Source organism: Phocoena sinus, chromosome 3 (genome assembly GCF_008692025.1).
Source record: "Phocoena sinus isolate mPhoSin1 chromosome 3, mPhoSin1.pri, whole genome shotgun sequence".
NCBI classification, from domain to species: Eukaryota; Metazoa; Chordata; class Mammalia; order Artiodactyla; family Phocoenidae; genus Phocoena; species Phocoena sinus.
This window is the reverse complement of record NC_045765.1, coordinates 63,338,667-63,352,007: the sequence shown is the minus strand read 5'-3', so window position 1 is coordinate 63,352,007 and position 13,341 is coordinate 63,338,667. Positions and strand designations below refer to the sequence as shown.

General features: G+C 38.0%; 1 protein-coding gene across 10 annotated transcripts in view; it reads left to right on the top strand.

Annotated features, from left to right (window-relative positions):
* CDC42SE2 (CDC42 small effector 2) overlaps positions 1-13,341 on the top strand; it is a 116,190-nt gene that overhangs the window by 92,791 nt on the left and 10,058 nt on the right. For all 10 annotated transcript variants that reach the window (XR_004349146.1, XR_004349145.1, XR_004349147.1 and 7 more), the window contains one exon: positions 1,992-2,093. Coding sequence is in view for 7 of the 10 variants with exons in the window: in XM_032626265.1 (XP_032482156.1) it covers positions 1,992-2,093 (102 nt within the window). In the remaining 3 variants the exon portion in view is untranslated. The remainder of the gene's footprint in view (positions 1-1,991; positions 2,094-13,341) is intronic.

Genomic DNA, 13,341 nt, shown 5'->3' with positions numbered 1-13,341 from the left:
CTTAAAATATTTCCTCTCTGGGGCTTCCCTGGTGGCACAGTTGTTGAGAATCTGCCTGCCAATGCAGGGCACACGGGTTCGAGCCCTGGTCTGGGAAGATCCCACATGCCGCGGAGCAACTGGGCCCGTGAGCCACAATTACTGAGCCTGCGCGTCTGGAGCCTGTGCTCCGCAACGAGAGAGGCCGCGATAGTGAGAGGACCGTGCACTGCGATGAAGAGTGGACCCCGCTTGCCACAGCTGGTGAAGGCCCTCGCACAGAAACGAAGACCCAACACAGCCATAAATAAATAAATAAATTTAAATCATTAAAAAAATTTTTTTTTCTCTCTGGACTGTACGAAAACAGTTGTGGATTCCTAAAGAGGATCAAGTGGCATTATTTTCTAATACAGTGAAACTATAAAGAGGAAACAAATAATGGAAGAAACTAGGAAGATTATACACACACACATGCATACACACAGACACACACACGCTCTCCCTCCCTCCGTCCCTCCTCTCCCCGACCTCCCTTAGACACACAAACACACATTCAGGTGTCCACATAACAGAAGCTATGGAAATAGCAAAAAAGAACACAAGGAGCAATATCAAAGAAATAATACAAGAAAACTTTACTAAGCTATAGTAAAACCCGTGTTCAGATAGAGAGGGTCTTCCATATGCCATACAGAACACTAGAAGGGAAAACCAGCAAACCTGGAGATAGTCCAGAGTCACTGTTCAACTCTGAGGATAAACATAACTTCAAGGGAAAACAACAGGCTTTTGGGATTCTAATCTGTGGCAATAAAAACAACAGGCTTTTGGGATTCTAATCTGTGGCAATAAAAGCTAGAGGGCAGTAAAACAATATATACTGGCTTCTAAAATTAATGTATGAACTCTCCACTTCTGTGGCTTTGTAGAAAATCATGTTCTAATCCTGAGGAGCTGTCACCTGTGTCTATCTGGATAAGTTTTTAGGATTTATCAAGAGCATAGCAACATTTCGGTAGCTGGAGACTTAAAATACTATGTTCAGAGGCAACCTAACCTAATCCAACAACTTTGTAACTTGCCTTAGTTTTGATGCAGATGGCATTTTCAGGAGACGTATTCTGTTGGAAGAAAATGGGGATACGCAGAGATGGTATTAGGACAGTAAGCCAGCTGTGCCCGTGGCCCCTCTCAGTTGATCACAGTATCTAAGGAGCCACGGAACACTCGGGTCTGATGATAACCTTCTTCTGTGGAAAAAATCTCGGATGGTTAGTTTAACACAGCAGCAGGGTGGGGAAGTGTCTTGTGAGGCGGAGGGCACATTGGTAGAACAAGGATTGCAGCCTGTGGCTGAAGTTCCTGGGAAGCTGCTGGGAAGTGGGGTCAGAAATGAGGAAGAGGCAGTAAGCTGCAGCCTGGGTGGCTGCTTGGACAGGGTTTCGTTTGCAGCCAGAATAGGCCAGAAATCAGTGAATGGGCTAGAGCCAAACCTCCCCTGCACAGATAGCTGACAGATCCCTCCCGGGTGAAGGGTAGTTGGGTATAATCTCAGTAACAACCATCAAAATAGCATCAGTCTGTTAATGATGCAAGCTAGAATGTTTTGTTTAAAATCGGAATGCTGCACTTAAGTCACACTGTCTTCTTTGCTAAGAATGATGGTTACAGATGATAATTTTACATTTGTCTCATTTTTTAAAAGAATAAAACTTAAATGGTTGCTATACAAATATGTGGATGGCCAAAGTCAGACCAAATAATCTATTTTAAGTTCTAAATAATAACCTATTATTTTACTTTACCAATCATTTTTTTGTGCATATATTTATTTCTCTGGGGGATCTCATCATAAGAGGTGATTATGGTGATACCAAGATTTAGGTATTTTTTGTGTCCTGGGCAAAGATATTATTATACGAAGTCATTTGTGCATAGTATATAAATCTATCAGAATAAGTTTTTGTTAACAAGATCATTTTCTCAACACGTTATTCCTTATATTTTAGAAAAGGCGCCGGCGGATTGACCGAAGTATGATTGGAGAGCCCACAAACTTTGTGCACACGGCTCACGTGGGGTCAGGAGACCTGTTCAGTGGGATGAATTCCGTAAGTATGTGGGTGGAACATACAGGTGGGGCCTCCAGGCATAGTCATGTGTACCTGTGTAACAGGTACATACATTCTTAATGATGGCACTGTGCCCAGTGTATTATAGGCATTGACCATACATACTTAATGTGAGCATCAAAGAGAAGAAAATGAACAATGAAAAATTAATCTCTTACGTAGTTTGCCAAGTCATCTGTTTTTCTAAACTTTTTGTAGCTACCTTTCTTCCGAATAAATACTTTAAAACTTTTAAAGGATTTGAATTCAGAAAGGAAGGTACTCTCCCATAGATTCTCATGACCCCTGCCGCCAAAGCAACTTGGAGGTCAGCTTTTTAGTAATATTTAATCTCTTAAGTTCAGTTAGTTGCCTTTTGCAGACGTATTTATTGCATTTCCCTTATAAAATAATAGGTGTTACCTGATATTAGAATGCTTGTTATTTATTTATTACTGTAACATAAGTTCTCACGCACTTAGCAGAGGATTAGAATTTGTATGTATTTGCTGTCTTTTATAGAGGTTTCGGTGAATTTCAGAAGACGCTTTAAATTTACTCAGTTGAACTCTTACTCCTTAATTTTTCATCTAAGGGAAAATAGAGAGCAGTATAATAGAAACCAATAGAGGGTTTTTATCAGGGCTCTGCCACTATTGCTATCCCCCATATCTAAAGTACACTGAGTTGTCTAAATGATCCCTCAGGTGTTTAGAACCAGAAAGTCAATAAGGCTTTTATAAACACAAAATTATGCTGCATTGTATGCTCACTTACTGGACAGCGTTAACAAAAGACTTAACAAAAGAACAGAGACTTACAAGGTAGGTAGGTGAGTATCCTGGATACAGCAAACAAGTTTGTCCCTATAGTTACTAGGTAAGCAAAGGGATGACATTTGTAGCTTCCTGGAAAGGAAACAGCTTGTTTGTTTTAAATCTGTAGGAAAAGTACACTGAACTGCTTTTGTGGAAATGTAAGAGGTGTCAGATTGCTGTTAAAATACAACTCAGTAGCTTCGTTTCCTGGATTAATGTGGAGTGAAGAGACCAAATGGGACCCTATGACTTTTGTTAATATTAAGGTCATTGTGGCATATATAAATAAAATGAACGGTTTCAAATTTATTATATCTGATTAATTTCTTTCTCATCGACATGTCTTCTTTCTTAAAAATTTAACTGTATAGGACAAATTAAGTTCTTAGTTCATAGTACTTAGTTAACTTAAAATCTCGTTTATGCACATTTCAGAATTTCCTTCAAGATTCCTATCTGGTAATTTGTCTCTGTGAAAAGCCTGTCATTGATGTACATGATTCTTGCTTGCGATCAAGTTAGGTAAAGTTTGAGGACTGTCCCCTGCAGGGCTGACTGAGCTGCAGCATCAAGACGGGCCCTCAGCTGTTGTAGAGGTTCTGCCCTGCAGTCTCCAGACAGCCTCCTCTGGTTACTGAAGTAGATTTCTTATGAGGTGTTCTAGCTCTTCACAACCAAACCTGTCTTCCGAAGGCTGTTTGTACTCATTGCCTATGTTTACGTATTAGTTTGTTGTCTCTACAAAGAAATAGTTTCTCTTAAGTTCATCTATTCTGAGAATTGAGCAACAGTAATAGGAACATGGCTCGATGCATATGAAAGAGGCAGGCCACGCTGGATTATTGAATGGTCAGATGACTGGTTTTTTCCCCCTAAATACACTGTTCTTCCCAAGACTACTTTTCATACTAACTTATTGCTAGAAAAAGTTTCTATGACTCTTTTAATAATATAACTTTATTGTGTTAAAATAATGCATATCCACAGTCACAATAATACATATCATCTCAATACTGAGGGTTACTTACTAGAAAATCTAAGTCCTTTTGTTTGAAATTGAAGAATTGACTTTTGGAAGAAAAACAGATTTTTTTTTTCTTAGAATTTGCATGGCGTTATGAAAGTACCATGTAAAAATATAAAGATGTTGTAAATAGGCCTAAGATACCTATAAAACCTAACTTGTCATGTTAGGTGGGAAATTATTTGGTACTAGGGTAAAATCAAGTTTGTGCCACAAAACAGTGTTACCACAGAGGAGCAGAAAATTAACCGATAGCCTATGGCCGTAAGCGTCGCAGACTGAGAAAGTTTACTTAAATAGGCCTATAGATTTTAATTTTATTTATTAAAATTTAAAAATTTTATTTATTTTTGGTTGCATTGGGTGTTTGTTGCTGCGTGAGGGCTTTCTCTAGTTGTGGCGAGCAGGGGCTACTCTTCCTTGCGGTGCGCAGGCTTCTCATTGCGGTGGCTTCTCGTTGCGGAGCACACCTGCATTGGCAGGCGGATTCTTAACCACTGCGCCACCAGGGAAGTCCCTCTTTTTTTTTTTAATATATTCTTACCTAAAGTAGTCATTTGAGTAATGTGAATATAGATGTTACAGTGCATCACTATGTGATATCATTGGAGTTAGTTCCACATATGTGAATTTTTCAGTAAATGAGTAAAAATTTACCCATTTAAGAGCCAATCACGTGTTCTCACTTTAACCATATTGGACCTAAATAGCCATGCATTTTATATTTTGCTATTCTCTTCAGTTAGAATATATTTAAACCTGTCTTACTCCAAAAATAACTTAGACCAGTCTTATTACTTTCTTTAAACAAACTGAGGATCATCAATGAAAAGACACCTTGTATCGATACATCATGTTTTCTGTGATTAAGTATTTGATAAGTAGATTAATGAGTGGATGGTGCTCCCACCCCCTTCTCACCTCCCTGGGTCCTAGAAATGTGAAGGGCCCTTTGAGCTGTTTCTGTGCATTAGACCAGACTGCCAGTGCTCTCACCGTTGACTGTTAGGCCGTCATATCCCAAACCTTCCTGTTGCCCCTTTTTCTAGCAGTCTAGCTTGATTCGCTCGTTCTCTGCTTCCAAAATGCTTCTAATTGCTATGAACTAAGATAGGATACACTAAGAACTCTTCACAGTTCGCACGTAACTTTGTGACTTTGTTTTGGCAAAGTAAGAAAACATCCCAGCGGGACTTCCCTGGCGGTCCAGTGGTTAACACTCCGCGCTTCCACCACAGGGGTCACAGGTTTGATCCCTGATCCGGGAACTAAGATTCCACATGCCGTGCATCATGGCCAGGAAAAAAGAGAAAATACCCGAGCATTTATATATCTCACAGTCTACTAGAAAGTAGCCCTGTAATGTGGTTAGGAAAGGTTATCATCTTTAATCATTTTACAGATAAGAAGCCTGATATGCACAGAGGATAAATAGTTCACCCAGAGTTAAAATATTAATAAAGAAGTTTGGATTACAGTCCAAGTCTTTGGATTCTTTTGTTGTTGTTGGAACATAGTTGATTTACAATGTGGTGTTAGTTTCAGGTGTACAGCAAAATGAATCAGTTATATATATACATATATCCACTCTTTTAGCTTCTGTTCCCGTATTGGCCATTACAGAGTATTGAGTAGAGTTCTCTGTGCTATGCAGTAGGTAGGTCCTTATTAGTTATCTATTTTATATATACTAGTGTATATGTCGAGCCCAGTCTCCCAATTTATCCCTCCCAAGATCCCATCCTCCCTGGTAATCATAAGATTGTTTTCTACATCTGTGACTCTTTCTGTTTTGTAAATAATTTGGGATGACATTTAGGTTGCTTCCATGTCTTGGCTATTGTAAATAGTGCTACTATGAACATAGGGATGCATGTATCCTTTTGTAAATATTATAGTTTTCTTCAGATGTATGCCCAGGAGTGGTGTTGCTGGATATGGTAGTTCTGTTTTTAGTTTTTTAAGGAACCTCATACTGTTCTCCATAGTGGTTGTACCATTTACATTCGATCAACAGTACAGGAGGGTATCTTTTTCCCACACCCTGTCCAGCATTTACTGTTTGTAGAATGTTTGATGATGGCCATTCTGACCGGTGTGAGGTGATACCTCATTGTAATTTTGATTTGCTTTTCTCTGATAATTAGTGATGTTGAGCATCTTTCTTTTGCTTTTTGGCCATCTGTATGTCTTCTTTGGAGAAATGTCTATTTAGATCTTTTGCCCATTTTTTTTTAAAATTCAAACAAAATCACAAAAATTATAATCATCCTCATCAGCTGACTCAGTCCCATGTAATTAATTTTTTTTCATCTTGATCTTTTGTTAGCACTTTGATGAATTCATCAGTTTTCCATTAGAGTTCTGAAAATGCTTATTCATTCAGTTCAGCAGTATGGTCAGTTACCAGAAACCTGTACTTGTCAGAGTCTTTTCCATCAATTCCTTGAAGATGAAACCCTTTTATCAGGAACACTTTTGTAAAAGCATCACAGTACACCCAGAACTGTCTGTGAATTACAAAAGACTTAAAAATGACCACGGATAAAGATTTGATGAAAGTTCATAATAATGCAATTGACAAGGAAATTTAGTTATTTCTGAGAAGATACATATTTTAAAGTAATAACTAGAATTATGACTTACAACATTAAACCAGAATGTATAAGATTTTTAGAAGTTTCCTGTAATGTCTGAAACATTTATATTAACATATTTCCATACAAATAACCCAAAGAAAGTTCAGTATTAGTTGTTTTTTTTGTTTTTTTATATTGCAGGTTCTTATTAGTCAACAATTTTATACACATCAGTGTATACATGTCAATCCCAGTCGCCCAATTCAGCACACCACCATCCCCATCCCACCGTGGTTTTCCCCCTTGGTGTCTGTACCATTTTTCTAGGTTCCACATACATGCATTAATATACGATACTTGATTTTCTCTTTCTGACTTACTTCACTCTGTATGACAGTCTCTAGATCCATCCATGTCTCAACAAATTTCATTCTTTTTTATGGCTGAGTAATATTCCATTGTATATATGTACCACAACTTTGTTATCCATTCGTCTGTCAATGGGCATTTAGGTTGCTTCCATGACCTGGCTATTGTAAATAGTGCTGCATTGAACATTGGGGTGCATGTGTCTTTTTGAATTATGGTTTTCTCTGGGTATATGCCCAGTAGTGGGATTGCTGGATCATATGGTAATTCTATTTGTAGTTTTTTAAGGAACCTCCATACTGTTCTCCATAGTGGCTGTATCAATTGACATTCCCACCAACAGTGCAAGACGGTTCCCTTTTCTCCACATCCTCTCCAGCATTTGTTCTTTGTAGATTTTCTGATGATGCCCATTCTAACTGGTGTGAGGTGATACCTCATTGTACTTTTGACTTGCATTTCTCTAATAATTAGGTTGAGCAGCTTTTCATGTGCTTCTTGGCCATCTGTATGTTTTCTTTGGAAAAATATCTATTTAGGTCTTCTGCCCATTTTTGGATTGGGTTGTTTGTTTCTTTAATATTGAGCTGCATGAGCTGTTTATATATTTTGGAGATTAATCCTTTGTCTGTTGATTCCTTTGCAAATATCTTTTTCCATTCTGATGGTTGTCTTTTCGTCTTGTTTGTGGTTTCCTTTGCTGTGCAAAAGCTTTGAAGTTTTATTAGGTCCCATTTGTTTCTATTTCCATTACTCTAGGAGGTGGATCAAAAAAGATCTTGCTGTGATTTATGTCAAACAGTGTTCTTCCTCTGTTTTCCTCTAAGAGTTTTATAGTGCCCGGTCTTATATTTAGGTCCCTAATCCATTTTGAGTTTATTTTTCTGTATGGTGGTTAGGGAGTGTTCTAATTTCATTCTTTTACATGTAGCTGTCCACTTTTCCCAGCACCACTTATTGAAGAGACTGTCTTTTCTCCATTGTACATCCTTGCCTCCTTTGTCCTAGATTAGTTGACCATAGGTGTGTGGGTTTATCTCTGGGCTTTCTATCTTGTTCCATTGATCTATGTTTCTGTTTTTGTGCCAGTACCATATTGTCTTGATTGCTGTAGCTCTGTAGTATAGTCTGAAGTCAGGGAGTCTGATTCCTCCAGCTCGGTTTTTTTCCCTCAAAACTGCTTTGGCTATTCGGGGTCTTTTGTGTCTCCATACAGATTTTAAGATGATTGGTTCTAGTTCCATAAACAATGCCATTGGTGGGCTTCCCTAGTGGCACAGTGGTTGAGAGTCCGCCTGCCGATGCAGGGGACACGGGTTTGTGCCCCAGTCCGGGAAGATCCCACATGCCGCGGAGCGGCTGGGCCCATGAGCCATGGCCGCTGAGCCTGTGCGTCCGGAGCCTGTGCTCTGCAACAGGAGAGGCCCCAACAGTGAGAGCCCTGCGTACAACAAAAAACAAAAACAAAACCAAAAAATGCCATTGGTAATTTGATAGGGATTTCATTGAATCTGTAGATTGCTTTGGGTAGTATAGTCATTTTCCCAATATTGATTCTTCCAATCCAAGAGCATGTTATATCTTTCCATCTGTTGGTATCATCATTAATTTTTTTCATCAGTGTCTTATAGTTTTCTGTTTTGTTTCCCTAGGTAGGTTTATTCCTAGGTATTTTATTCTTTTTGTTGCAGTGGTAAATGGGAGTGTTTCCATAATTTGTCTTTCAGATTTTTCATCATTAGTGTATAGGAATGCAAAAGATTTCTCTGCATTAATTTTGTATCCTGTAACTTTACCAAATTCATAAATTAGCTCTAGTAGTTTTCTGGTGGCATTTTTAGGATTCTCTATGTATAGTATCGTGTCATGTGCAGACGTTGACAGTTTTACTTCTTCTTTTCCAATTTGTATTCCTTTTATTTTTCTTCTCTGATTGCCGTGGCTAGGACTTCCAAAACTATGTTGAATAATAGTGGTGAGAGTGGACATCCTTGTCTCATTCCTGATCTTAGAGGAAATTCTTTCAGTTTTTCACCATTGAGAATGATGTTTGCTGTGGGTTTGTCGTATATGGCCTTTATTATGTTGAGGTAGCTTCCCTGTATGCCCACTTTCTGGAGAGTTTTTATCATAAATGGGTGTTGAATTTTGTCAAAAGCTTTTTTCTGCATCTATTGAGATGATCATATGGTTTTTACTCTTCAATTTGTTGATATGGTGTATGACATTGATTTGTGTATATTGAAGAATCCTTGCATCCCTGGAATAAATCCCACTTGATCATGGTGTATGATCCTTTTAATGTGTTGTTGGATTCTGTTTGCTAGTATTTTGTTGAGGATTTTTGCATCTATTTTCATCGGTGATATTGGTCTGTCATTTCCTTTTTTGTAGTGTCTTTGTCTGATTTTGGTATCAGGGTGATGGTGGCCTCATAGAATGAGTTTGAGAGTGTTCCTTCCTCTGCAATTTTTTGGAAGAGTTTGAGAAGGATAGGTGTTAGCTCTTGTCTACATGTTTGATAGAATTCGCCTGTGAAGCCATCTGGTCTTGGACTTTTGTTTGCTGGAAGATTTTTAATCACAGTTTCAATTTCATTACTTGTGATTGGTCTGTTCATATTTTCTGTTTCTTCCTGGTTCAGTCTTGGAAGGTTATACCTTTCTAAGAATTGTCCATTTCTTCCAGGTTGTCCATTTTATTGGCATAGAGTTGCTTGTAGTAGTCTCTTAGGATGCTTTGTATTTCTGTGGTGTCTGTTGTAACTTCTGTTGATTTGAGTCCTCTCCCTCTTTTTCTTGATGAGTCTGGCTAATGGTTTATCAATTTTGTTGATCTTCTCAAAGAACCAGTTTTTAGTTTTATTGATCTTTGCTATTGTTTTGTTTCTTTTATTTCTGATCTGATCTTCATGATTTCTTTCCTTCTGCTAACTTTGGGTTTTGTTCGTTCTTCTTTCTCTAGTTCCTTTAGGTGTAAGGTTAGATTGTTTACTTGAGATTTTTCTTGTTTCTTGAGGTAGGCTTGTATAGCTGTAAACTTTCCTCTTAGAATTCCTTTTGCTGCATCCCATAGGTTTTGGATCATCGTGTTTTCATTGTCATTTGTCTCTAGGTATCTTTGATTTCCTCTTTGATTTCTTCAGTGATCTCTTGGTTATTTAGTAACATATTGTTTAGCCTCCATGTGTTTGTGTTTTTTACAGTTTTTTCCCTGTAATTCATTTCTAATCTCGTAGCGCTGTTGTCAGAAAAGGTGCTTGATATGATTTCAGTTTTCTTAAATTTACTGAGGCTTGCTTTGTGACCCAATATGTGATCTACCCTGGAGAATGTTCCATGGGCTCTTGAGAAGAAAGTGTAAACTGCTGTTTTTAGATGGAATGTCCTGTAGATATCAATTAAATCTATCTGGTCTATTGTGTAATTTAAAGCTTCTGTTTCCTTATTTATTTTCATTTTGGATGATCTGTCCATTGGTGTAAGTGAGCTGTTAAAGTCCCCCACTATTATTGTGTTACTGTTGATTTTTTTTTTTTTAATAGCTGTTAGCAGTTGCCTTATCTCCTGTGTTGGATGTGTATATATTTATAACTGTTATATCTTCTTCTTGGATTGATCCCTTGATCATTTTGTAGTGTTCTTCCTTGTCTCTTATAGCATTCATTTTAAAGTCTGTTTTATCTGATATGAGTATAGCTACTCCAGCTTTCTTTTGATTTCCATTTGCATGGAATATCTTTTTCCATCCCCTCACTTTCAGTCTGTATGTGTCCCTAGGTCTGAAGTGGGTCTCTTGTAGATAGCCTATAGATGGGTCTTGTTTTTGTATCCATTCAGGAAGCCTGTGTCTTCTGGTTGGAGCATTTAATCCGTTCACGTTTAAGGTAATTATTGATGTGTATGTTCCTATGACCATTTTCTTAATTGTTACGGGTTTGTTTTTGTAGATCCTTTTCTTCTCTTGTGTTTCCCACTTAGAGAAGTTCCTTTAGCATTTGTTGTAGAGCTGGTTTGGTGGTGCTGAATTCTCTTAGCTTTTGCTTGTCTGTAGAGCTTTTGATTTTTGTTATCGAATCTGATTGAGATCCTTGCAGGGTAGAGTAATCTTGGTTGTAGCTTCTTCCCTTTCATCACTTTAAGTATATCATGCCACTCTCTTCTGGCTTGTAGAGTTTCTGCTGAGAAATCACCGGTTAACCTTATGGGAGTTCCCTTGTATGTTATTTGTCGTTTTTCCCTTGCTGCTTTCAGTAAGTTTTCTTTAATTTTTGCCAGTTTGATGACTGTGTGTCTTGGCGTGTTTCTCCTTGGCTTTATGCTGTATGAGACTTGCTGCGCTTCCTGGACTCGGGTGGCTATTTCCTTTCCCATGTTAGGGAAGTTTTCGACTGTAATCTCTTCAGATATTTTCTCTGTTCCTTTCTCTGTTTCTTCTCCTTCCGGGACTCCTATAATGCGAATGTTGTTGAATTTAATATTGTCCCCAAGATCTCTTAGGCCATCTTCATTTCTTTTCATTCTTTTTTTTTATTCTGTTCCGCAGCAGTGAATTCCACCATTCTGTCTTCCAGGTCACTTATCCATTCTTCTGCCTCAGTTATTCTGCTATTGATTTCTTCTAGTGTAGTTTTCATTTCAGTTATTGTATTGTTCGTCTCTTTGTTTCTTCTTTAATTCTTCTAGGTCTTTGTTAAACATTTCTTGCATCTTCTCCATCTTTGCCTCCATCGTTTTTCCAAGGTCCTGGATCATCTTTACTATCATTCTGAAATCTTTTTCTAGAAGGTTGCCTATCTCCACTCCATTTAGTTGTTTTTCTGGGGTTGTATCTTGTTCCTTCATCTGGTACATAGCCCTCTGCCTTTTTATCTTGTCTGTCTTTCTGTGCATGTGGTTTTTTGTTCCACAGGCTGCAGGATTGTAGTTCTTCTTGCTTCCTTGCCCATTTTTTGAATTGGTTTTTTGGTTTTTTGATATTCAGCTGTATGAGCCATTTGTATATTTTGTACATTAATCCCTGTCAGTTGCTTCATTTGGAAATATTTTCTCTCATTGTGTGGGTTGTCTTTTTGTATTGCTTTTGGTTTCTTTTGCTGTGCAGAAGCTTTTAAGTTTCATTAGGTCCCATTTGTTTATTTTTGTTTTAATTATCATTACTCTAGGAGGTGGATCCCAAAAGATATTGTTGCAATTTATGTCAGAGCGTGTTCTGCCTATGTTTTCTTCTAAGAGTTTTATAGTGTCTGGCCTTTCATTTAGGTCTTTGATCCATTTTGAGTTGAATTTTGTGTATGGTGTTACAGAGTGTTCTAATTTATTTCTTTTACATGTAAGCTCTCCGTTTTTCCCAGCACCGCTTATTGAAGAGACTGTCTTTTCTCCATTGTGTATTTCTTTAATTTTTTATGATTTTTTCCTCCAAAATTCCAGTTTTTTTAAATATCTTTATTGGGCTATAATTGCTTTAGAATGGTGTGTTAGTTTCTGCTTTATAACAAAGTGAATCATTTATACATATACGTATGTTCCCATATCTTGTCCCTCTTGCATCTCCCTCCCTCCTACCCTCCCTATCCCACCCCTCTAGGTGGTCACAAAGCACTGAGCTGATCTCCTTGTGCTATGCGGCTGCTTCCCAGTAGCTATCTGCCTTACGTTTGGTAGTGTATATATGTCCATGCCTCTCTCTCGCTTTGTCACAGCTCACCCTTCCCCCTCCCCATATCCTCAAGTCCGTTCTCTAGTAGGTCTGTGTCTTTATTCCTGTCTTACCCCTAGGTTCTTCATGACATTTTCTTTTCTTAAATTTCATATATATGTGTTAGCATACAGTATTTGTCTTCCTCTTTCTGACTTACTTCACTCTGTATGACAGAGTCTAGGTCTATCCACCTCATTACAAATAGCTCCATTTCGTTTCTTTTTATGGCTGAGTAATATTCCATTGTATATATGTGCCACATCTTCTTTATGCATTCATCTGATGATGGGCACTTAGGTTGTTTCCATGTCCTGGCTATTGTAAATAGTGCTTCAGTGAACATTGTTGTACATGGCTCTTTTTGAATTATGGCTTTCTCAGGGTATATGCCCAGTAGTGGGATTCCTGGGTCATATGGTAGTTCTATTTTTAGTTTTTTAAGGAACCTCCGTACTGTTTTCCATAGTGGTTGTATCAATTTACATTCCCACCAACAGTGCAGGAGGGTTCCCTTTTCACCACCATTCCTTCTTGCTTTTTTCATAATTGCCATTCTGACTGGTGTGAGGTGATACCTCATTGTAGTTTTTATCTGCATTTCTCTAATAATTAGTGATGTTGAGCACCTTTTTATGCTCCTCCTTGGCCATCTGTATGTCTTCCTTGGTGAAATGTCTTTTTAGGTCTTCCACCAATTATTTAACTGGATTGTTTTTTTGATATTGAGCTCTATGAGCTGTTTGTATATTTTGGAA